Below are 25216 nucleotides of genomic sequence, written 5' to 3' on the forward strand. Positions count from 1 at the left end.
AGTCCGACTGCTGAAGGAGTATTACCCAGCTGGATAGGCCTCCCTCCAGGGGGACCTCTGCTCCAATTCTAGCATGGAGCATTGTTCACTGTGGCTCAAGCGATTCCAGGCATGGATGGAAGGACTCAGTGAGACGGCTTCTGACCCAGCTGGGTTAAGTATAGTCGGACAGGTCTCGTGAAATAGCACCGTGTTAGATGGGCGGGAGGTGGTCCTACATGCATGCATGACGTAGGATCAACGGGATTTTTTTTGCTTTCAAAAAAAAAAAGTTCAATACTGGCTTTGAGCTTTTTTTTTTTTTTTTTCTTCATCCAAAATGATAACCACCGCTATCATTTAAAGCCGCTTAAAGTTTTAGTTTTACAATGGCCGGGCAATCAAAACTATCTCCAACAATAAGACAGGCTTTAAAAGATCAATAAGTAGCTGAATTCACACATTAAATCAACAAGAATGATTTGAAACAGGGTATTAAGAGGGGCTTATGATTTACCATGTACCAACACATACATTTTCAGTATAATTATTTAAAATATTTTCTACTTTCTGATTTCTTGCGGTTGCCTTATGACTAAAATAAAAATGTGACTCTAGTCTAGTTCACTAGTCTGGCTCAGCAGAGTATATAGTATATTGTGGTGTGTTGATGTTCATCAGGTAACTGGGATGTGTGTAGATCATCACGCTGAACATCTCCTCACACGCAGGTTGAGCCAAACAGCAGCATCCTCTGTGCATTCTCCTGATGTTTAGTGAAGCATAAAACTCATCCAGTTTAAGGGAGTTGAACTTCTCCTTTAAGACGGAGTCACATTGAATATGAATGCAGCATATAATACTAACACAGCAGGACCATATTTACTCTTTAAAGAACACACTGTATTGACCACCTCTTGCTTCAGTCTGTTGTGAAGTCTAAACCTGATGCATTCCAGCTTCTCCAAAGGTCTGACATCTTTACAGCATTATACAGGACATGAGGTCCAAAGGGGCCGAGAGTAGCTCAAGTACTGCTGATGAGTTGCATATAAAAAGATGGCGTCCTAACGAGTGACTTGAAAAGGTCTCCATTAGACCATCGTGATCACGTTGAAGATGAAGGCAGCATATGATACAATATGCATTTATAGGCTGCTCCAGAACAACCACCAAATACTGGACGTAGTGAGTTTTGAGGCTCTGAGCTCTTTTAATCTGAAGCTAATGCTTTACTGTGTTGTCATTTACTAGACCTTTAACAGGTTTGGGTCATGGTTAGTTTATTTCCCATAGTGACGTTCATGGAGATCCTTAACAGGCAAAAACACAACATTCACGATGATTTACTTTACAAAGTTTAATGAGAAGCTATTTACAGAAGTACAAGTAAATGTCACCGACTTCGAAGGCACCGTTATAAGCATTTCCTTGCAGTCTAACCTGTTTTGAGGTTGCCAAAAAAAAAGCCTTCAGATGAAGAGTAAAAAAAATACTGTACACAATATAAAGATTTAGTCTTTGACCACAGTCTCTAAGCTGTGGCCTTTCTCTTTTTCTTCTTGGACACCGGCGTTTCTGGGATCTCTTCTGCTGGCTCTGCAGCCACGGTCTCAGACTTTCGTTTCTTTTTCTTCTTTGAAGGAGTTTCGGTTTCCTCTGCTCCGTTATCTGTGGCAGTGGCTTCCTCCACAACGACCTCCACCTCAGACTTTCGTTTCTTCTTCTTAACGACGGGGGTGACTGCGTCGCCATTCTCAGCCTGCAAGAAAGCAGAGAGAGGTGAGCAAACATATTGATATCGTTTATAATGCATATTATATACATAAACACACACGTGGCTGCAATGTCTGACTCACTTCAGTGATCAAGTCCATTGTATGGGACCAGCCAATGGTTAGGAGTCAGGCTTATATCGCATGTCGTACACTGAGAGAGGACCATGTGGGGTCAAACCTCAAATCAAAACATGCGGCCAGACGCTTCAGTTCATGCTTACCTCAGCGTCACTGTGGGCGTCGCCGTTTGCGCCCTGCAGCTTCTTTTCACGCTTCATGCGTTTCTTTTTCTTCTTCACCAGTTTCCGCTTGACCTCAGTTGCAACATCAGTCGCCTAAGATGAAGAGGGGGAAACAAATATATATAAATTCATTTTTAACTAGGTGAAACCACACATTTCTTGAGGGTCGTAATGCTGAGTCAGGCTCATTAAATCATTTTGTACCGTCAGTGAAGTCAGGACGAGATGCGTCATCATTCACAGCATTACGAGCATTTAAAAAAGTGCAACAAATTCACTTTGACAGTTGACCCTCACAAGCTGCAGGGTCTTTTTCTGATCTCACCTCTTTCATAGCCTCTTTCATGACATCCACGTTCTTCCGTGGCACGTCGCCAGTTTCATAGAAAGTCAGGCGCTCTTCCACCTGTCCACGCAGCTTCTCACCATACACACTTGTGGGTACCTCTGCAAGAAAATCCATTCAAAAGATATTAAAATCACAAAGCCAGCAGTGGATGACTGTAGTTAAAAGTTAATGTGGCTTTGCTCAGAAATTAGCTTATCGCCATCAACCCGAGGGATGAATAACTGTTGACGAAAATACCAGAACTATAAAGTGAGTGACATTAAGCGTGTCAGGACTGACTCAAATACCTGTTCCACCACCATTCCAGCCAAGTCCCTGAAAATCTCATTCAGATCTGAGATGGACTGCACTATCTGTCGGATCTCCCGCTCTCGTTCTTCCACCATGACGGTGTTCTGCTCAACCAGCATCAGCTGGTCGTCTGTGAAGCCCTGAGACAAAAGAGAGAATAAGAAGTAGGTGATTGTTTATTACTCCAAATGCAACAACACACGTAGCCACAGCCTCAGTAAACAACACTCCAGACCAAATTTCCACTGGCAGTCACCCTGATGAACAATGAATCAGAATTCTTGTAAAGATCGCATAGGTCCGCCTGGGATACGGCATTGCTAAAAGAAGCACCTTGGTTGTTCTTTTTCTTTTACACGTTATTGCTGTACCGATGATATTATCGCCGGCCTGAATAAGGACACGGGTTTAACCGAGACCGTTTATTATTTGTTGTTGTTGTTGTTATTATTACTTTCATTGTGACATGGGTATTTAAGGTGACCGGGGGGAAGTGACGCGGGGGTTTTTTTTTGGTCTTCCCGAGCGGATTTCGGCGCGCACGGCACTCTGGTGCTCCTGGATGGGATTACGGCGGCTGCCCTGCGCGAGTTTCCAGACCCAGCGGGGGTGGATGTGAGAGCAGAGGACTGCGCCGACAGCCAAAGCACAAAGCCCAGCTGCCGGAAGCACGCCACAAGGTAGCGCGGGGCAGGTGGACGCGGCGAGGCGCACTCGTCACGTCTACGCCCGACGCGGAGCGGTGTATACCAACTTTGGGGGGGTTTCTTGCGCCGCTGGACGCGTCCACCGGGACTCCGGGTGACTTTGGGACTGTTGGGATTAAGTTGTGTTTTGGGGGAGGGGTTAATGGTTTGTCATATGTCTTGCCTTGTGGCACTGAATTTTGTTTGTTAATAACACTGAGACGCTCAACCGCCTGTTTGTTTCTGAGTGTTTTGTTTTCATGGGTTAGGTAGTCCGAGTTACCAGTATTGACAACAGATCCGCCCATGACCTTCTTAATTTAGCGTTGTGCTTTTCTCCCTCAGTTTAAGGCAGAGGGCGAATTGTTACATTCTTCCATCTGCACTTTTTGACTACTGTCTTTTTTATATTTATCCTGTTTATTGTATATTATGCGCGAGTGTATAAGTATGAAGAGCAAAGTGAACCCAGAGTCAAATTCCATGTATGTGCAAACTTACATGGCCATTAAAGCTGATTCTGATTACAGATACATTTGCATCTGATGTCCAAATATATTTATTTTTTAAAGAGTAATGCTGCATTTAATTATTAGTAGATTTTAGCATGCACCCTGATAGCAAAGACAAAAGGACATCTATCTGCCCAGCATTGCTGCCCTTGAAAAAGTATGCATTTAAAATAAATAAATAAATAAATATATATATATATTTAGAAACATTAGTTATCTGATTTCTTCTTTTCTTTTCCAATTTCACTGGTATGTGTTGGTAATATCCTCCTGTCCTGTCTTCTGGTAGGGATTAATAAGTGACAAAAACTGAAGCTGTAATATGTCTAAATGTTCAATTTAAATGTGCATAACACAGTGGCATCAACAAGTGAGTGTGCATCTAAACGTTTAAAGGATGTGTGTTTCCTTCTCTCGTCTGTACTCATGCTTATTACATGAGTAACTCTTCTTTCATTGTACTGTATACAGGACGCCTGCGCCAAAAGAAAAAGGTGATGGATTTTTAAAAAGCCGGTCACCTTGTCATATACAGCCAATTCTTCATCCTCTTCCATTAAGAGTCCAGAGTCAAAAAAGTGCTTTGATCTCTCCTCACGATTCTTTATACCTACAATAAAATGACATGACGTTTAGATGGCATGAAAATATCTTGAAGATAAAAAAAAGATATAACCTTAGCAACAGTTACAAATGTGAAAAGCAACAGTGAAGAATAAGAATTCAAAGGAGGCCAATCCCATCTCTACAGCAGCCCTTACGTTTTAGGTAGCCGGACTGTGTGTGCCTGAAGTTGGTGGACAGCTCCTGCAGGCTCTGGGCCAGAGACGAGACCACGTTCCTCAACAGCCGCTCCTCCTGCTCGGTACAGTGACCGCAGCGAGACTGCAGGCCCGTCACAGCTCGCTGGCATCGATGAAACATCTGCAAAGAACACACAATGTGTGAGCAAACAGAACCAAACGCCATGTTTCCAAACAGATCAAACATTGTCAGGTGTGTTTGTATTCACTCCCTCAAACAGTCAGAGCATAGTAGGTTAATATTCAATACCATACCATGCTCTTCTGACTTTATGATCAGGTAAAAATATACAACATCTCTATGAACTACACTGGTAAATGACTGTACCTGTGTAATCTCCTGAGTGGTGATTTCTATGGCATGCTCTTCCTCACTACTGTCATCAAGTGTGGGTCGATTCATATGCTTGTCATGAAGTACCGCCAGATCCTTCATCTTTTGCCGAACCCGTGTGATTTCATACTGGATCTATAAGGAGAAACTCAATGGTTAAACTGTGACTTCCCTTTAAAAACAAATTATTGGGCTCACATAGAATATTTCAGGATTTTTATTACAGGATTCCAAATAGATGCATTTGTGAGCTTTCAGACTCATAAATAGGGATATTGTATTTGTATGAGCCAGCTTTACAGATAGGTCTATATATTTATATTCCCATCCCATGTGTTGGCTTCACCTCATCGATCCCCTCTATCCATTTGGGGGGCAGTTTCTTTGTGACTCCAATGGCCGCTTCAGGATCCATACTAATTCCTGACACCAGGGCCATTCGGTCGTCAGCCAACTTAAAAACAAAAAAAAACATTTATTGTTCAATTAAAACATAGTATATAATAATAATAATAATAATAATTCAACATGATGATGACGACGGTGAAGCACTTTTTGCATCTTGTGCAATTTATCCACAAAGGGAATCAACAGTACCTCATCAAGCTCCTAATGTGATTGGCAGATAGCAGAGTGGTCCCATCCAATAGAGGAAAAAGAAAAAAGGAGAGAAAGACAAAAGTAACAGAAAGTGAGCCCTGGAAAAAATCTACTGCGAATATTTACAACCCCGACATTGAATTCATTTGAATGAGAATGATGATTTATGTACAGGAGAGCTGTTAAAATAAATCCCAATAATTTGTGTGTGTGTGTAAAAGTGTAAAACTAGAATGCAGACAAAGAAATTATATATTTCTAGTGTTTTATTTTTTTAAATTTCTAGCATATTCTCTGACTGAGTGCAGCAACTTTTAAATTAACGCAGTTTACAACATGGATGAACATGTATAAATAGAAGTCTTATACAGGGACGACAATGATAGATATTAGACTACATACATAATTGTTCATGTCACATTTCTACATCTCCATTTAAGCTACATGACACAATGTGCTTGTCCAGTATCCTTGAGCTTTATTCCAGGATCTGTAGCAATCTTTCACTATTTGACACCACACTTAAGAGTTTACTCTTTTACAAGCACTGACAGCTAAAGAACTACTAAGCATCATGACGGAGACCGATTGGTCGAAAGCCACTAAAGCTATTCGCCATTAAAGATCTGAAAAATAAATCCTTGAGCCAGGAAGCTCTAGCCACAACCAAATTGCTGGGCTGGTCCACGATATCTGCGTCAACTGCTGATGTAGCTCAAGTAAGAATGCAGGTGACTGGCTGTCTATAATTTATCCAACTGAAAGCAAAACACTTTCCTGATTCATTAGTCAGTGCAGGAGCAGTGAATCTGATGAACATAGCAGTTGCACTGTTGGGCATAAATAACTGTTCTCAGCTCTGCAGACCAGGCCACAGCATTACTATTGGCTTTCCTACGTGCTGATAGTTCTGAGGCAAACCCCAACGCATCACTCCACACTGTGTCATACACAGAGATGCCCAGGCTAGGAGCCACAGGCATTTTAAAAAGGTCTCCACTCTGTAAGTTTCTTTGTGTCAGTGAACGATCAGCCTCTCCAAGCCGCCAGGAACAGCAGATGAAAGGAAGTTTACCAGAGGAGAAAGAAATGAAGGTTAGGAGAAGTTAAATGTTCAGTAGCTGAAATTCAGCCGCATATTTGGGGAAACGTATCCTCAACTGAAGGGATATCCAGGTTTTCAGCAATAAATCTACCTCAGGGAGCATTTAACTGGTTAAAATGTTCTCAACTGAGTGTGAATGGTCATGCACACACTGCACTAGCGTGTACTGTGTATCCTGCACCTCTTCTAGAGCCGTAAAGTGAACTCCAGCTCAAGCTTCAAACATGTGCTGGGGGCCGGTAGGACACGGCCCGGACTACCTTGTGCTTTGTAGTATTACAAACTGCAATGGGACTGACAGTGCACATTCAGATAATGACAACCTTTGTACATTGGGGTGAATTATTCCTCACTGAAGGTGAATAAGTTGTAGAGAACAATGTGACAGTTTTGACCTGATCACATCTGATGGATTTGTAATCAGCCCTGACTCTCTGCCTTATCATGTGGATTGGGTATGTGCACATAGTTGGAAGAGATTAGTTTCTTTATAAATGTCATAAGTTTTCATAATCGATCCACTAAAGACAGCGACAACTCAATGATTATTTGTATTTGTTTCCAGAATTCTTACACAGCCTCAGTTTGTGTAATACATGTTAATAAGTACAGGATACAATGAATTACAAGTCAGGCACAAATGCATGTAGATTAGATCAAATTACTATGTAGTGACCACAGCATATGTTTTACTGGAGAGAAGCACCAAGTGGACATTATTAAAAAACATGCTTTAACTTTCACCCCATCACCTCTACACCATTTAACTTTCCAGACCTATTTTTTACGTAGACAAATTAAATACTAAGTACAATTTAGCTAATTTCATTTCCATTGTTTACGTGTAAAATGTCAAAACGATGCAGACAACTCACCGCAGCATTGCTACGTGTACTCAGACGGGGGTCGTATGTACTCACTTGCTCAGCCAATATCTGCCGGTTTTGGATTGAATTGTTCCGCATTAACAAGGCATCGGTCAGACGCCATGACTGCCTTGTTTTTATATATATATATATATCAATTAACGCTGGATAAAATGCGGATCAGGTGTTTTTATTAAAGTATGTCAACTGCCGCTGACCAGCTACCAACACCGCTAGCTTTAGCTTTAGCTTTAGCTTAGCCTGCGATGAAAGATGAGGAAAGCTCGCGATACAGCGCCTGAAGCGGACAGAAAACGACCTGAAAATACTTATCTGTCAGGCATCCCTAACGCTTATGTTAAAAAAAGAGAAACATGACCCTGGGGTTCTTCTCAAATTTGGGAAATGAACGTTGGATTAGTAACGTTATTCCGCTTTAGGCAGCTACGGAAGTGGGGAAACGTAAACACCTGCGTGAAGAGCTTTCTTCTTCTACTATGTATTTACTGCGACTGGTAATTGCAACGTAAACTCTCCATCGCCATCTACCGCCTCGGTTGCCGTGGCAACATAGGTTCGAAAAGAAACTAAGATAAAAGTAACCTGACACACATACATATTGTCTAACACGGTGGCCTGAAGGTTTAGGCCCTTGTCTGTCACACGGGAGCTCCAGGTTCAAACCTGGGTTAGTCCGACTGCTGAAGGAGTATTACCCAGCTGGATAGGCCTCCCTCCAGGGGGACCTCTGCTCCAATTCTAGCATGGAGCATTGTTCACTGTGGCTCAAGCGATTCCAGGCATGGATGGAAGGACTCAGTGAGACGGCTTCTGACCCAGCTGGGTTAAGTATAGTCGGACAGGTCTCGTGCAATAGCACCGTGTTAGATGGGCGGGAGGTGGTCCTACATGCATGCATGACGTAGGATCAACGGGATTTTTTTTGCTTTCAAAAAAAAAAGGTCAATAAGCTTTGAGTTTTTTTTTTTTTTTTTTTTTTTCTTCATCCAAAATGATAACCACTGGTTTAAAGCCGCTTAAAGTTTTAGTTTTACAATGGCCGGGCAATCAAAACTATCTCCAACAATAAGACAGGCTTTAAAAGATCAATAAGTAGCTGAATTCACACATTAAATCAACAAGAATGATTTGAAACAGGGTATTAAGAGGGGCTTATGATTTACCATGTACCAACACATACATTTTCAGTATAATTATTTAAAATATTTTCTTTTTGATTTCTTGCGGTTGCCTTATGACTAAAATAAAAATGTGACTCTAGTCTAGTTCACTAGTCTGGCTCAGCAGAGTATATAGTATATTGTGGTGTGTTGATGTTCATCAGGTAACTGGGATGTGTGTAGATCATCACGCTGAACATCTCCTCACACGCAGGTTGAGCCAAACAGCAGCATCCTCTGTGCATTCTCCTGATGTTTAGTGAAGCATAAAACTCATCCAGTTTAAGGGAGTTGAACTTCTCCTTTAAGACGGAGTCACATTGAATATGAATGCAGCATATAATACTAACACAGCAGGACTATATTTACTCTTTAAAGAACACACTGTATTGACCACCTCTTGCTTCAGTCTGTTGTGAAGTCTAAACCTGATGCATTCCAGCTTCTCCAAAGGTCTGACATCTTTACAGCATTATACAGGACATGAGGTCCAAAGGGGCCGAGAGTAGCTCAAGTACTGCTGACGAGTTGCATATAAAAAGATGGCGTCCTAACGAGTGACTTTCATGGAGATCCTTAACAGGCAAAAACACAACATTCACGATGATTTACTTTACAAAGTTTAATGAGAAGCTATTTACAGAAGTACAAGTAAATGTCACCGACTTCGAAGGCACAGTTATAAGCATTTCCTTGCAGTCTAACCTGTTTTGAGGTTGCCAAAAAAAAAGCCTTCAGATGAAGAGTAAAAAAAATACTGTACACAATATAAAGATTTAGTCTTTGACCACAGTCTCTAAGCTGTGGCCTTTCTCTTTTTCTTCTTGGACACCGGCGTTTCTGGGATCTCTTCTGCTGGCTCTGCAGCCACGGTCTCAGACTTTCGTTTCTTTTTCTTCTTTGAAGGAGTTTCGGTTTCCTCTGCTCCGTTATCTGTGGCAGCGGCTTCCTCCACAACGACCTCCACCTCAGACTTTCGTTTCTTCTTCTTAACGACGGGGGTGTCTGCGTCGCCATTCTCAGCCTGCAAGAAAGCAGAGAAAGGTGAGCAAACATATTGATATCGTTTATAATGCATATTATATACATAAACACACACGTGGCTGCAATGTCTGACTCACTTCAGTGATCAAGTCCATTGTCTGGGACCAGCCAATGGTTAGGAGTCAGGCTTATATCGCATGTCGTACACTGAGAGAGGACCATGTGGGGTCAAACCTCAAATCAAAACATGCGGCCAGACGCTTCAGTTCATGCTTACCTCAGCGTCACTGTGGGCGTCGCCGTTTGCGCCCTGCAGCTTCTTTTCACGCTTCATGCGTTTCTTTTTCTTCTTCACCAGTTTCTGCTTGACCTCAGTTGCAACATCAGTCGCCTAAGATGAAGAAGGGGAAACAAATATATATAAATTAATTTTTAACCAGGTGAAACCACACATTTCTTGAGGGTCGTAATGCTGAGTCAGGCTCATTAAATCATTTTGTACCCTCAGTGAAGTCAGGACGAGATGCGTCATCATTCACAGCATTACGAGCATTTAAAAAAGTGCAACAAATTCACTTTGACAGTTGACCCTCACAAGCTGCAGGGTCTTTTTCTGATCTCACCTCTTTTATAGCCTCTTTCATGACGTCCACGTTTTTCCGTGGCACGTCGCCAGTTTCATAGAAAGTCAGGCGCTCTTCCACCTGTCCACGCAGCTTCTCACCATACACACTTGTGGGTACCTCTTCAAGAAAATCCATTCAAAAGATATTAAAATCACAAAGCCAGCAGTGGATGACTGTAGTTAAAAGTTAATGTGGCTTTGCTCAGAAATTAGCTTATCACCATCAACCCGAGGGATGAATAACTGTTGACGAAAATACCAGAACTATAAAGTGAGTGACATTAAGCGTGTCAGGACTGACTCAAATACCTGTTCCACCACCATTCCAGCCAAGTCCCTGAAAATCTCATTCAGATCTGAGATGGACTGCACTATCTGTCGGATCTCCCGCTCTCGTTCTTCCACCATGACGGTGTTCTGCTCAACCAGCATCAGCTGGTCGTCTGTGAAGCCCTGAGACAAAAGAAAGAATAAGAAGTAGGTGATTGTTTATTACTCCAAATGCAACAACACACGTAGCCACAGCCTCAGTAAACAACACTCCAGACCAAATTTCCACTGGCAGTCACCCTGATGAACAATTAATCAGAATTCTTGTAAAGATCGCATAGGTCCGCCTGGGATACGGCATTGCTAAACGAAGCACCTTGGTTGTTCTTTTTCTTTTACACGTTATTGCTGTACCGATGATATTATCGCCGGCCTGAATAAGGACACGGGTTTAACCGAGACCGTTTATTATTTGTTGTTGTTGTTATTACTTTTATTGTGACATGGGTATTTAAGGTGACCGGGGGGAAGTGACGCGGGGTTTTTTTTTTGGTCTTCCCGAGCGGATTTCGGCGCGCACAGCACTCTGGTGCTCCTGGATGGGATTACGGCGGCTGCCCTGCGCGAGTTTCCAGACCCAGCGGGGGTGGATGTGAGAGCAGAGGACTGCGGCGACAGCCAAAGCACAAAGCCCAGCTGCCGGAAGCACGCCACAAGGTAGCGCGGGGCAGGTGGACGCGGCGAGGCGCACTCGTCACGTCTACGCCCGACGCGGAGCGGTGTATACCAACTTTGGGGGGGTTTCTTGCGCCGCTGGACTCCGGGTGAGTTTGGGACTGTTGGGATTAAGTTGTGTTTTGGGGGAGGGGTTAATGGTTTGTTATATGTCTTGCCTTGTGGCACTGAATTTTGTTTGTTAATAACACAGACGCTCAACCGCCTGTTTGTTTCTGAGTGTTTTGTTTTCATGGGTTAGGTAGTCCGATTTACCAGTATTGACAACAGATCCGCCCATGACCTTCTTAATTTAGCGTTGTGCTTTTCTCCCTCAGTTTAAGGCAGAGGGCGAATTGTTACAGAGTGGTGGCCAGTATGGGGACCGGGAGGATTAATTAGTTGTGATATTTGTGTTAATTGTTTGCTGCTTAACCTATATTTGATTTGAGTGTTTTTGTTTTACACCAAGCCAGTTACAGTTGTAGTACTTGTGGCTGTGTGAATAATATAAGTATGGCCCTGGTGAGGTGTGCACTCTAAGAAAATTACATTTAATTGTTGCACAAGTTTTTTTTTGATGAATGTGTTTAGATGTTTAGTGCGTAGACTGTAGTACCCGTCACACAGCTAAGACAATACACATAGCATAACAAAACACCCTACATACATATTATCCCTGATAGCATAGCTACATCTCCACATACATGTACGGCATGAGCCACCGGGGGCAGCCATGGATGGTGGGACACCTGAAGAAGATGCATCCCCCTTCTCAGAGTCAGACCAAGATGCTAGCCCGCTTTCTGGTGCTGGTGCTGACGGGGATGCTGACCCTTACCGTCACGTCACCTCTAGGCACAACCAAAGTGGCATCTTAGAGTTGACCAGCCAGATGGAATCTATGTATCTTGAGCCGTCGGATCAGGAAGACCAACCGCTTGATGATGAGGAGAATGGTGTGGTCATGGCGCTCAGAGAGCAGCTGCAAGACCTCCATTCAAGGGTTGACACCCTAGAGAATCGACTCAAAGAGGCAGTTGACAGCACACTCAATCGGGAGGAAGGGCTCAAGTCTGCTATTGGGACCGTGGGAGAGGCGGCTAAAGGCTATGTTGACGCCCGGCTGCAGTGCTTGGACCGAACCATAGTGGCATGTTTGCAACGGAGGGATAGCCGATGGGAACAAGAGCTGAAGAAAGCCCTCAAGAAGAATCGTCTCTCTTGGACGCCCGCCAGCTTTTCCACTCCTGCAGGGCCACCGCTCGACGGCCGGCAGAGGGCTGGGGACAGTACGAGTCTCACGTCCCTACCTGCGGCGATGGGCAGGTTACCCGTTAGAATGGATTTCCCTCAGTTTGGTGAATCAAGAAGTTCAACAGATGTCACAGACTTTATTGAGCAGTGCGAGAATTTTCTCACCCTTAGACCCTTGAGTGACATTGAACTTGTAGGCACGCTCAATGCTGTGCTAAAAGGGCCCAGCGCGGAGCTGGTGGGTAGCGACCCGCGGCAAAATATCCACTTGGGCAAAGTTCAAAGAGGCTTTCCTCGAAGCTTTCCTACTCACCGACTATCAGTCGGAGATTGAGGAGCAGCTGCGCGCACATGTGCAAGCCCACACCCAATGCCTGAGGGACTTTGCTTATGATCATCGTGTGCTCTGCCTGAAATGGAGACCCGAGATGTCTGAGGCGGAAATGGTGCGGCGTATCCTCAGGGCCTGTAATCCGAGGTTGGCAAGTGGCCTACGCGGCATTGTCACTACGGTGGACCAAGTGGTCAAGGTGGGCTCCCTGATTGAAAAGGACTGGAGTAACTCTAAAGATTACTGGAGCAGAACGCAGCAGACACCCCCTTCAGAGCACCCTGCCAGGAAACCCAACAAGAAATCCGAACATGGGCAGGGCCGGGGGGAGGTAGCCTCGGTGCTTGGGGTTCCCACTCTCCTAGTGGTGCCAATAGAGATCCGAGGCTTACAAGGTGACGCAGTTCTCGACTCAGGTTGCACTTACTCCTTAATGAGTAGAACGCTGTGGGGCAGCATTGGGAAGGCGGGGGAGACATTAGGGGCAAGTGAGATCCCTAAGTTTATAATGGCCAATGGGCAAGAAAGCCAGTCATTAGGTAGAACCGTCTTGCTCCTTAACATCCATGATACCCCCATAACTGTTAGCATACATGTACTTGGCGACGACCAGTTGTGCATGCCGGTACTGCTCGGCCTGGACTTTATGTGCGCGAGCCAGATGGTCTTAAAGCCACACCGGAGAAAATATAGCTTGCCGGGGGGAAAGGAGTATACATTCCTCCCCAAGACCCGTGAGTCACTGAAATGGAGTCATGCAGAGCCTGCAGTCAACTTTTACATGGCAGTAATGGAAGACGCCAATGTGAAACCGCCTGCGATTCCGCTGTGGGAGGCTCAACCGGAGGTGGTCAGGCCACTGTTGCAGAAGTGGTCCACGGTGTGGACGGGGTCCACGGTGTGGACGGAGTCCACTGGTGCCACCGACGTTGCAAGGCATACAATTTGGACGGCAGACGAGCTGCCAGTCCGAAGGAGAGCCTACCGAGTGTCGCCACAGAAGCAAGCGGTTATAGAGGGACTACTTAACAAGATGCTAAGTGGTGGCGTCATTGAACCATCCTCTTCTGCGTGGGCCTCCCCGGTGGTTTTGACCCCGAGGAAAGATGGGACACCACGTTTCTGTGTGGACTACAGGGGAGTTAACGCCAAAACCCACCATGATGCCTACCCAGTGCCGCTGGTGCATGAAATTTTGGAGTCCTTGCAGGGGGCTCAGTATTTTAGCTCCCTAGACCTCCAGCGTGGATACTGGCAGGTGGCAATGGATGTGGAGAGCAAGCAGAAGACCGCCATGATCACCCATCTCGGCCTATTCCAGTTCAAGGTCATGCCATTCGGGTTGCGGAATGCAGGCGTCACCTTTCAGAGACTGATGGAAAGAGTCCTTGGGGAGTTGAAAGGCAAGATCTGCTTCGTCGTATAGACGATATTATCGTCTTTTCTCAAACGCAAGATCAGCACCTGCGGGACCTCGATGCAGTGTTCCAGAAACTCCATCAGGCTCACCTGACCCTCAATGTAAAAAAATGCCATCTTCTCCAGTCGCAACTCACCTTTCTTGGGCACGTGGTATCCGGGAAAGGGGTGGAAGTTGACCGCTCAAAGGTGGATGCCATCGCAGCCTACCCAGTTCCCACGGACTTGAAAAGTCTCCAGAGGTTCCTGGGTCTAGTGGGCTGGTACCACAAGTTCATCCCAAGGCTGGCTGACATTGTGGCCCCACTCAACAACCTGAAGAAAAAAGGGGTATTGTGGGAGTGGACTGCAACCTGCTAGGCTGCCTTTGAGCAGCTGAAAGATCGGCTACAGTCATCACCGGTGCTGGCTCAGCCGAGGCCCCACCTTCCTTTCCATGTTCACTGTGACGCTAGTGGGGTGGGTCTTGGAGCCGTACCGATGCAGACCATTGAGGGCGACGAACGGGTCATCGCCTTCGCATCAAGGGCTCTGCAGGGGGCTGAGCTGAGGTACTCCACCTCAGAGCAGGAATGCCTGGCGGTTGTGTGGGCGGTGGAAAAGTGGCGGCATTTCCTTGAAGGAGAGACCTTTGATGTGTTCACAGACCACAGCGCTCTGACCTGGGCCTTCAACTGTCCCAAAGCTACATCACGGCTCACCAGATGGACTCTGCGCCTGCAGGCATTCTCTTTCCGAGTGCAGTACAAGAAGGGTTGCTGCAACGTCGTTCCGGATAAGCTGTCCCGGGCACCCCCTCCACCGCAAGAAGGTAGTGTGTGTGTGGCCGTTGCCAAAACGCGCTGGTTCGATTTGCCCAATTCCCTGCAGGACATTGAAGAGGCACAGAAGAACGACGAGTTCTGCCGAGAGCTGGCTCAGACGGTTTGCCAGCCCACACCCGGCCGTATTCACCATGAGCTACAACAGAGAGTGGTGTATCGTGGTGTACCGTCCAAGTTTGGAGGGTTCAACTACCAATTAGTTGTTCCGGCCGTACTAGTCCCGGAGTTGCTGGCCTACTACCATGATAGCCCCTTTGGAGGGCACTTAGGAAGGACGAAGACCCTCTTAAAGATCCTAGAGGTGGCATGGTGGCCAACAGTCCGCAAGGATGTTTGGGGGCATGTTCGGGCCTGTCTTACGTGTCAGCAATATAAATGCTCTAACACCAAGCCGGCTGGTCAGCTTCAGACGACTGAGGTCGACAAGCCCGGGGAGATGTTAGGCGTGGACTTCATGGGGCCCTTCCCACTTAGCAAGTCCCGTAATTCAGTCCTGATGGTGGTGGTGGACTATTACACTAAGTGGGTAGAGCTTTTTGCTCTGAAAGATGCCAAAACGCCAAAGATCTGTCAGATCTTGAAAAATGACATCTTCACCCGCTGGGGGGTACCAGCATACCTGGTCTCGGATCGAGGACCCCAATTCACAAGCCATCTGATGTCCAGCCTGTGTGAGACTTGGGGCGTGACGCAAAAGCTCACTACGGCTTACCACCCCCAGACGAATCTGACGGAGAGGGTCAACAGGACGCTGAAGACCATGATCGCCTCCTTCGTAGGGGACCACCATCAGGACTGGGACCGGTGGTTGCCGCAGTTCCGGTTGGCTATCAACACGGCGGTGCATGAGACCACTGGCGTGACCCCTGCAGTGTTGGCTCTGGGCCGCAACGTCAGAGGCCCGCTGGAACGTCTCTTGCACCAGACCCCTGCACCCAACACCTCCACATACAACATGCTACACACACACACACACAAATGTTGAGGGAGGTCGAAAGACATGTTGGTGTGGCCAAGGCCAGACAAGCCAGGTATTATAATGCGCGCCGCAGAGATGTACACTTTGGGGTGGGCGATCTGGTCTGGGTTAGGTCGCACCCACTGTCTAAAGCCTCAGACAAATTCTCTGCCAAATTTGCACCCAGATGGTTAGGGCCTGTCAGGGTAGAGAAGAAGTTAGGTCCGGTAAACTACCGTGTTCAATGGTTGACTGGTGGGGGGGGGGGGGGGGGGGGGGAATTTAAAGATCGCATAGGTCCGCCTGGGATACGGCATTGCTAAAAGAACCACCTTGGTTGTTCTTTTACACGTTATTGCTGTACCGATGATATTATCGCCGGCCTGAATAAGGACACGGGTTTAACCGAGACCGTTTATCATTTGTTGTTGTTATTACTTTTATTGTGACATAGGTATTTAAGGTGACCGGGGGGGAAGTGACGCGGGGGTTTTTTTTTGGTCTTCCCGAGCGGATTTCGGCGCGCACGGCACTCTGGTGCTCCTGGATGGGATTACGGCGGCTGCCCTGCGCGAGTTTCCAGACCCAGCGGGGGTGGATGTGAGAGCAGAGGACTGCGCCGACAGCCAAAGCACAAAGCCCAGCTGCCGGAAGCACGCCACAAGGTAGCGCGGGGCAGGTGGACGCGGCGAGGCGCGCTCGCCACGTCTCCGCCCGACGCGGAGCGGTGTATACCAACTTTGGGGGGGTTTCTTGCGCCGCTGGACGCGTCCTCCGGGAGACTTTGGGACTGTTGGGATTAAGTTGTGTTTTGGGGGAGGGGTTAATGGTTTGTCATATGTCTTGCCTTGTGGCACTGAATTTTGTTTGTTAATAACACTGAGACGCTCAACCGCCTGTTTGTTTCTGAGTGTTTTGTTTTCATGGGTTAGGTAGTCCGATTTACCAGTATTGACAACAGATCCGCCCATGACCTTCTTAATTTAGCGTTGTGCTTTTCTCCCTCAGTTTAAGGCAGAGGGCGAATTGTTACATTCTTTCATCTGCACTTTTTGACTACTGTCTTTTTTATATTTATCCTGTTTATTGTATATTGTGCGCGAGTGTACAAGTATGAAGAGCAAAGTGAACCCGTAGTCAAATTCCATGTATGTGCAAACTTACATGGCCATTAAAGCTGATTCTGATTAGATACATTTGCATCTGATGTCCAAATATATTTATTTTTTAAAGAGTAATGCTGCATTTAATTATTAGTAGATTTTAGCATGCACCCTGATAGCAAAGACAAAAGGACATCTATCTGCACAGCATTGCTGCCCTTGAAAAAGTATGCATTTAAAATAAATAAATATATATATATTTTAGAAACATTAATTATCTGATTTCTTCTTTTCTTTTCCAATTTCACTGGTATGTGTTGGTAATATCCTCCTGTCCTGTCTTCTGGTAGGGATTAATAAGTGACAAAAACTGAAGCTGTAATATGTCTAAATGTTAAATTTAAATGTGCATAACACAGTGGCATCAACAAGTGAGTGTGCATCTAAACGTTTAAAGGATGTGTGTTTCCTTCTCTCGTCTGTACTCATGCTTATTACATGAGTAACTCTTCTTTCATTGTACTGTATACAGGACGCCTGCGCCAAAAGAAAAAGGTGATGGATTTTTAAAAAGCCGGTCACCTTGTCATATACAGCCAATTCTTCATCCTCTTCCATTAAGGGTCCAGAGTCAAAAAAGTGCTTTGATCTCTCCTCACGATTCTTCATACCTACGATAAAATGACATGACGTTTAGATGGCATGAAAATATCTTGAAGATAAAAAAAAGATATAACCTTAGCAACAGTTACAAATGTGAAAAGCAACAGTGAAGAATAAGAATTCAAAGGAGGCCAATCCCATCTCTACAGCAGCCCTTACGTTTTAGGTAGCCGGACTGTGTGTGCCTGAAGTTGGTGGACAGCTCCTGCAGGCTCTGGGCCAGAGACGAGACCACGTTCCTCAACAGCCGCTCCTCCTGCTCGGTACAGTGACCGCAGCGAGACTGCAGGCCCGTCACAGCTCGCTGGCATCGATGAAACATCTGCAAAGAACACACAATGTGTGAGCAAACAGAACCAAACGCCATGTTTCCTTTCAAATTCTTTAACATTAAACATTGTCAGGTGTGTTTGTATTCACTCCCTCAAACAGTCAGAGCATAGTAGGTTAATATTCAATACCATACCATGCTCTTCTGACTTTATGATCAGGTAAAAATATACATCATCTCTATGAACTACACTGGTAAATGACTGTACCTGTGTAATCTCCTGAGTAGTGATTTCTATGGCATGCTCTTCCTCACTACTGTCATCAAGTGTGGGTCGATTCATATGCTTGTCATGAAGTACCGCCAGATCCTTCATCTTTTGCCGAACCCGTGTGATTTCATACTGGATCTATAAGGAGAAACTCAATGGTTAAACTGTGACTTCCCTTTAAGAACAAATTATTGGGCTCACCTCCTCCAATGAATCGCCACCTTAACGTGGTGGAGGAGTTTGAGTGGCTCAGTGATCCTGGGAGCTATGTTGTCCGGGGCGTCAGCCCCTGGTAGGGTCTCCCAAGGCAAACAGGTCTCGGGGGAGAGCCCAGACTAAGAGCGATTCAAAAAACCCTGATGAATTGCAGCCCACGGACTAAAGTTACCTCGCCCGGACAAGGGAAACCGGGGCACCCTCCCGGAGCCAGACCCAGGAGGGGAGCTCGTCGGCGAGCGTCTGGTGGCCGGGCTTTCGCCCATGGGGCCCGGTCGGGCTCAGCCCGAAGAAACAACATGGAGCAGCAGTCACCCCGTGGACCCACCACCCGCGGGGAGAATTATCGGGGTCGGGTGCTATGCAGACCGGGCGGCGGGCCAGGCAGGAGACCTGGGCGAGCTGATCGCCGGCAGCATAGACTAGCTCTAGGGACGTGGAACGTCACCTCGCTAGCGGGGAAAGAGCCGGAGCTGGTGCGGGAGGTGGAGCGGTACCAGCTAGATTTAGTTGGGCTCACCTCCACGCACAGCATGGGCTCTGGAACCAAGCTCCTGGAGAAGGGTTGGACTTTGTCCTTTTCTGGAGTTGCCCAGGGTGAGAGGCGCCGGGCGGGAGTGGGGATACTCACGAGCCCCCGGCTGAGCGCCGCTATGTTGGAGTTTTCCCCGGAGAACGAGAGGGTCGCCTCCCTGCGCCTACGGGTTGCAGGGAGTAAGGCTCTGACTGTTGTCTGTGCTTATGCACCGAACAGCAGTTCGGAGTATCCGGCCTTCTTGGAGTCGGTGGGAGGGGTCCTGGAAAGGGCGCCGCCTGCCGACTCCATAGTTCTCCTGGGAGACTTCAACGCTCACATGGGCAATGACAGAGAAACCTGGCGGGGCGTGATTGGGAGGAACGGCTTGCCCGATCTGAACCCGAATGGTGTTTTGTTGTTGGACTTCTGTGCTAGCCACAGTTTGTCCATAACGAACACCATGTTCGAGCATAAGGTGGCTCATAAGTGTACCTGGTACCAGAACACCTTAGGCCGGAGATCAATGATCGACTTTGTAGTTGTATCATCTGATCTGCGGCCGTATGTCTTGGACACTCGGGTGAAGAGAGGAGCAGAGCTGTCAACTGATCACCACCTGGTGGTGAGTTGGATCAGATGGCGGGGGAGTCGGCTAGAAAGACCTGGCAAGCCCAAACGTGTAGTGAGGGTGAACTGGGAACGTCTGGCGGAGGACCCTGTCCGGGAGGTCTTCAACTCCCACCTCCGGAAGAACTTCTCACAAATCCCGAGGGAGGCTGGGGACATGGAACCCGAGTGGACCATGTTCAAAGCCTCTATTGTGGACGCGGCTGCTCGGAGCTGTGGCCAGAAGGTCATCGGTGCCTGTCGTGGCGGCAACCCGAGAACCCGGTGGTGGACACCGGGGGTGAGGGAAGCCGTCAAACTGAAGAAGGAGGCCTTTCGGGCCTGGCTGGCCCAGGGGTCTCCTGAAGCAGCTGACGGGTACCGGCAGGCCAGAAGGGCTGCAGCTGCGATGGTCGCGGATGCTAAAACTCGGGCATGGGAGGAGTTCGGGGAGGCCATGGAGAAGTACTTTCGGTTGGCCTCAAGGAAGTTCTGGCAAACCATCCGACGGCTCAGGAAGGGAAAGCAGGGCCTACCCCAGGCTGTTCTCAGCAGGGGGGGGAACTGCTGACCCGGACTGGGGACATCGTCGGGCGGTGGAAAGAGCACTTTGAGGAACTCCTAAACCCGGCTAACATGTCCCCCGGAGAGGGGGCAGCGCCGGAAGACTTTGGGGTGGTTTCTCCCATATCCCTGGCAGAGGTCGCTAAGGTAGTCAAAAAGCTCCTTGGTGGCAAGGCGCCAGGGGTGGATGAGATCCGCCCTGAGATGCTGAAAGCGCTGGACATTGTTGGGCTGTCTTGGTTGACACGCCTTTTCAGTGTCGCATGGGGGTCGGGAACAGTGCCCATGGACTGGCAGACCGGGGTGGTGGTTCCCATCTACAAGAAGGGGGACCGGAGAGTGTGCTCAAACTATCGTGGCATCACACTGCTCAGCCTCCCGGGAAAAGCTTATGCCAGGGTGCTGGAAGGGAGGCTCCGACCGCTTGTCGAACCTCAGATTCAAGACGAGCAGTGCGGATTCCGTCCCGATCGTGGAACAGTGGACCAGCTCTTTACCCTTGCAAGACTACTGGAGGGGTCCTGGGAGTTTGCCCAACCAGTCTACATGTGGTTTGTGGACTTGGAGAAGGCTTTCGACCGGGTCCCTCGGGGGTTTTTGTGGGGGGTGCTGCGGGAGTATGGGGTGCCGGACCCGTTGGCACGGGCTATCCGGTCTTTGTACGCCTGCAGTAGGAGCTGTGTTCGTATCCTCGGTAGTAAGTCAGACACGTTCCCGGTGGGTGTTGGCCTCCGCCAGGGCTGCCCTTTATCACCGGTCCTGTTCGTGACTTTCATGGACAGGATATCTAGGCGCAGCCAGGGGGCGGAGAGGATCCGGTTCGGGAGTCTCGGGATCGCCTCTCTGCTGTTCGCGGATGATGTGGTCCTGTTTGCCTCCTCGGATTGTGACCTCCAGCATTCACTGGGGCGTTTTGCAGCCGAGTGTGAAGCGGCAGGGATGAGAGTTAGCACCTCCAAATCTGAGGCCATGGTGCTCTGCCGGAAACCGGTGGATTGCTCCCTCCAGGTGGGGACAAACTGCCTACCCCAAGCGAAGGAGTTCAAGTATCTCGGGGTCTTGTTCACGAGTGAGGGTAAGGTGGAGCGGGAGATCGACAGATGGATCGGTGCGGCTGCAGCAATAAAACAGGCGCTGTACCGGTACGTCCTGGTGAAGAGGGAGCTGAGCCGGAAGGCGAAGCTCTCCATTTACTGGTCGGTCTATGTTCCAACCCTCACCTATGGTCACAAACTCTGGGTCGTGACCGAAAGAATGAGATCTCGAATACAAGCGGCCGAAATGAGCTTCCTCCGCAAGGTGGCCGGGCTCACCCTTAGAGATAGGGTAAGGAGCTCGGACATCAGGAGGGAGCTTGGAGTCGAGTCGCTGCTCCTTCGTGTCGAAAGGAGTCAGCTGAGGTGGTTCGGGCATCTAGTCAGGATGCCTCCTGGACGCCTCCCATTAGAGGTTTTCCAGGCACGTCCAACTGGTAGGAGACCCCGGGGAAGACCGAGGACACGCTGGAGGGATTATATCTCCCGGCTGGCCTTGGAACGCCTCGGGATCCCCCAGAATGAGCTGGAAAGTGTTGCGGGTGAGAGGGAAGCCTGGGTCGGCCTGCTGAACCTGCTGCCACCGCGACCCGACCCCGGATAAGCGGCTGATAATGTATGGATGGATATTGGGCTCACACAGAATATTTTAGGATTTTTATTACAGGATTCCAAATAGATGCATTTGTGAGCTTTCAGACTCATAAATAGGGATATTGTATTTGTATGAGCCAGCTTTACAGATAGGTCTATATATTTATATTCCCATTCCATGTGTTGGCTTCACCTCATCGATCCCCTCTATCCATTTGGGGGGCAGTTTCTTTGTGACTCCAATGGCCGCTTCAGGATCCATACTAATTCCTGACACCAGGGCCATTCGGTCGTCAGCCAACTTAAAAACAAAAAAAACATTTATTGTTCGATTAAAACATTGTATATAATAATAATAATAATAATAATAATAATAATTCAACATGATGATGACGACGGTGAAGCACTTTTTGCATCTTGTGTAATTTATCCACAAAGGGAATCAACAGTACCTCATCAAGCTCCTAATGTGATTGGCAGATAGCAGAGTGGTCCCATCCAATAGAGGAAAAAGAAAAAAGGAGAGAAAGACAAAAGTAACAGAAAGTGAGCCCTGGAAAAAATCTACTGCGAATATTAAAACCCCGACATTGAATTAATTTGAATGAGAATGATGATTTATGTACAGGAGAGCTGTTAAAATAAATCCCAATAATTTGTGTGTGTGTGTAAAAGTGTAAAACTAGAATGCAGACAAAGAAATTATATATTTCTAGTGTTTTATTTTTTTAAATTTCTAGCATATTCTCTGACTTAGTGCAGCAACTTTTAAATTAACGCAGTTTACAACATGGATGAACATATATAAATAGAAGTCTTATACAGGGACGACAATGATAGATATTAGACTACATACATAATTGTTCATGTCACATTTCTACATCTCCATTTAAGCTACATGACACAATGTGCTTGTCCAGTATCCTTGAGCTCTATTCCAGGATCTGTAGCGATCTTTCACTATTTGACACCACACTTAAGAGTTTACTCTTTTACAAGCACTGAAAGCTAAAGAACTACTAAGCATCATGACGGAGACCGATTGGTCGAAAGCCACTAAAGCTATTCGCCATTAAAGATCTGAAAAATAAATCCTTGAGCCAGGAAGCTCTAGCCACAACCAAATTGCTGGGCTGGTCCACGATATCTGCGTCACCTGCTGATGTAGCTCAAGTAAGAATGCAGGTGACTGGCTGTCTATAATTTATCCAACTGAAAGCAAAACACTTTCCTGATTCATTAGTCAGTGCAGGAGCAGTGAATCTGATGAACATAGCAGTTGCACTGTTGGGCATAAATAACTGTTCTCAGCTCTGCAGACCAGGCCACAGCATTACTATTGGCTTTCCTACGTGCTGATAGTTCTGAGGCAAACCCCAACGCATCACTCCACACTGTGTCATACACAGAGATGCCCAGGCTAGGAGCCACAGGCATTTTAAAAAGGTCTCCACTCTGTAAGTTTGTTTGTGTCAGTGAACGATCAGCCTCTCCAAGCCGCCAGGAACAGCAGATGAAAGGAAGTTTACCAGAGGAGAAAGAAATGAAGGTTAGGAGAAGTTAAAGGTTCAGTAGCTGAAATTCAGCCGCATATTTGGGGAAACGTATCCTCAACTGAAGGGATATCCAGGTTTTCAGCAATAAATCTACCTCAGGGAGCATTTAACTGGTTAAAATGTTCTCAACTGAGTGTGAATGGTCATGCACACACTGCACTAGCGTGTACTGTGTATCCTGCACCTCTTCTAGAGCCGTAAAGTGAACTCCAGCTCAAGCTTCAAACATGTGTTGGGGGCCGGTAGGACACGGCCCGGACTACCTTGTGCTTTGTAGTATTACAAACTGCAATGGGACTGACAGTGCACATTCAGATAATGACAACCTTTGTACATTGGGGTGAATTATTCCTCACTGAAGGTGAATAAGTTGTAGAGAACAATGTGACAGTTTTGACCTGATCAGATCTGATGGATTTGTAATCAGCCCTGACTCTCTGCCTTATCATGTGGATTGGGTATGTGCACATAGTTGGAAGAGATTAGTTTCTTTATAAATGTCATAAGTTTTCATAATCGATCCACTAAAGACAGCGACAACTCAATGATTATTTGTATTTGTTTCCAGAATTCTTACACAGCCTCAGTTTGTGTAATACATGTAAATAAGTACAGGATACAATGAATTACAAGTCACAGGCACAAATGCATCTAGATTAGATCAAATTACTATGTAGTGACCACAGCATATGTTTTACTGGAGAGAAGCACCAAGTGGACATTATTAAAAAACATGCTTTAACTTTCACCCCATCACCTCTACACCATTTAACTTTCCAGACGTATCTTTTACGTAGACAAATTAAATACTAAATACAAATTAGCTAATTTCATTTCCATTGTATACGTGCACTGCAGACAGTTAGCTGTTACGAGCTGAACAATATGCCTGCACAATCCTCCATCACCCCACTGAGTCAAATACAACAAGGAGTCCTGAGGTGAAACACTACCGGTGTAGAACTCCCCCTCCCCCGAGTAACGACACAGACACACACATACACACATACACACACACACACACGTATCTAACAGCTAGCTGACACCGCTCAGTGACTGGCTATATGCAAACACACACAGTAAAATGTCAAAACGATGCAGACAACTCACCGCAGCATTGCTACGTGTACTCAGACGGGGGTCGTATGTACTCACTTGCTCAGCCAATATCTGCCGGTTTTGGATTGCATTGTTCCGCATTAACAAGAAGGCATCGGTCAGACGCCTAGTGGCCATGACTGCCTTGTTTTATATCTATATATATATAAATATCAATTAACGCTGGATAAAATGCGGATCAGTTGTTTTTATTAAAGTATGTCAACTGCCGCTGACCAGCTACCAACACCGCTAGCTTTAGCTTTAGCTTAGCCTGCGATGAAAGATGAGGAAAGCTCGCGATACAGCGCCTGAAGCGGACAGAAAACGACCTGAAAATACTTATCTGTCAGGCATCCCTAACGCTTATGTTAAAAAAAGAGAAACATGACCCTGGGGTTCTTCTCAAATTTGGGAAATGAACGTTGGATTAGTAACGTTATTCCGCTTTAGGCAGCTACGGAAGTGGGGAAACGTAAACACCTGCGTGAAGAGCTTTCTTCTTCTACTATGTATTTACTGCGACTGGTAATTGCAACGTAAACTCTCCATCGCCATCTACCGCCTCGGTTGCCTTGGCAACACAGGTTCGAAAAGAAACTAAGATAAAAGTAA

The 25216-nt window shown here is 46.7% G+C and overlaps 2 protein-coding genes across 2 annotated transcripts; both read right to left on the bottom strand.

Annotated features, from left to right (window-relative positions):
* Positions 1-1350: 1350 nt before the first annotated feature.
* Positions 1351-5683, bottom strand: LOC306736455 (syntaxin-16-like). Its single transcript, XM_079218096.1, has 9 exons — positions 5572-5683; positions 5321-5428; positions 4969-5109; positions 4599-4761; positions 4359-4447; positions 2636-2779; positions 2325-2446; positions 1979-2092; positions 1351-1741 (listed from the first exon to the last, which is right to left on the bottom strand). The coding sequence occupies exons 2-7, from the start codon at positions 5411-5413 to the stop codon at positions 2390-2392; spliced, it is 687 nt and encodes a 228-aa protein (XP_079074222.1). The 5' UTR covers positions 5414-5428; positions 5572-5683; the 3' UTR covers positions 1351-1741; positions 1979-2092; positions 2325-2389.
* A 3645-nt stretch (positions 5684-9328) lies between these two features.
* Positions 9329-24739, bottom strand: LOC306736454 (syntaxin-16-like; the record flags this gene model as incomplete). The annotated part of the gene is made up of 9 exons (XM_079218095.1): positions 9329-9750; positions 9988-10101; positions 10334-10455; positions 10645-10788; positions 17794-17882; positions 18034-18196; positions 18414-18554; positions 22141-22248; positions 24614-24739. The coding sequence occupies 7 exons, from the start codon at positions 24737-24739 to the stop codon at positions 10399-10401; spliced, it is 828 nt and encodes a 275-aa protein (XP_079074221.1). The 3' UTR covers positions 9329-9750; positions 9988-10101; positions 10334-10398.
* Between the last annotated feature and the right edge of the window lie 477 nt (positions 24740-25216).

The sequence above is a fragment of the Taurulus bubalis genome, assembly GCF_910589615.1.
Source record: "Taurulus bubalis genome assembly, chromosome: 5".
Taxonomy (NCBI): Eukaryota; Metazoa; Chordata; class Actinopteri; order Perciformes; family Cottidae; genus Taurulus; species Taurulus bubalis.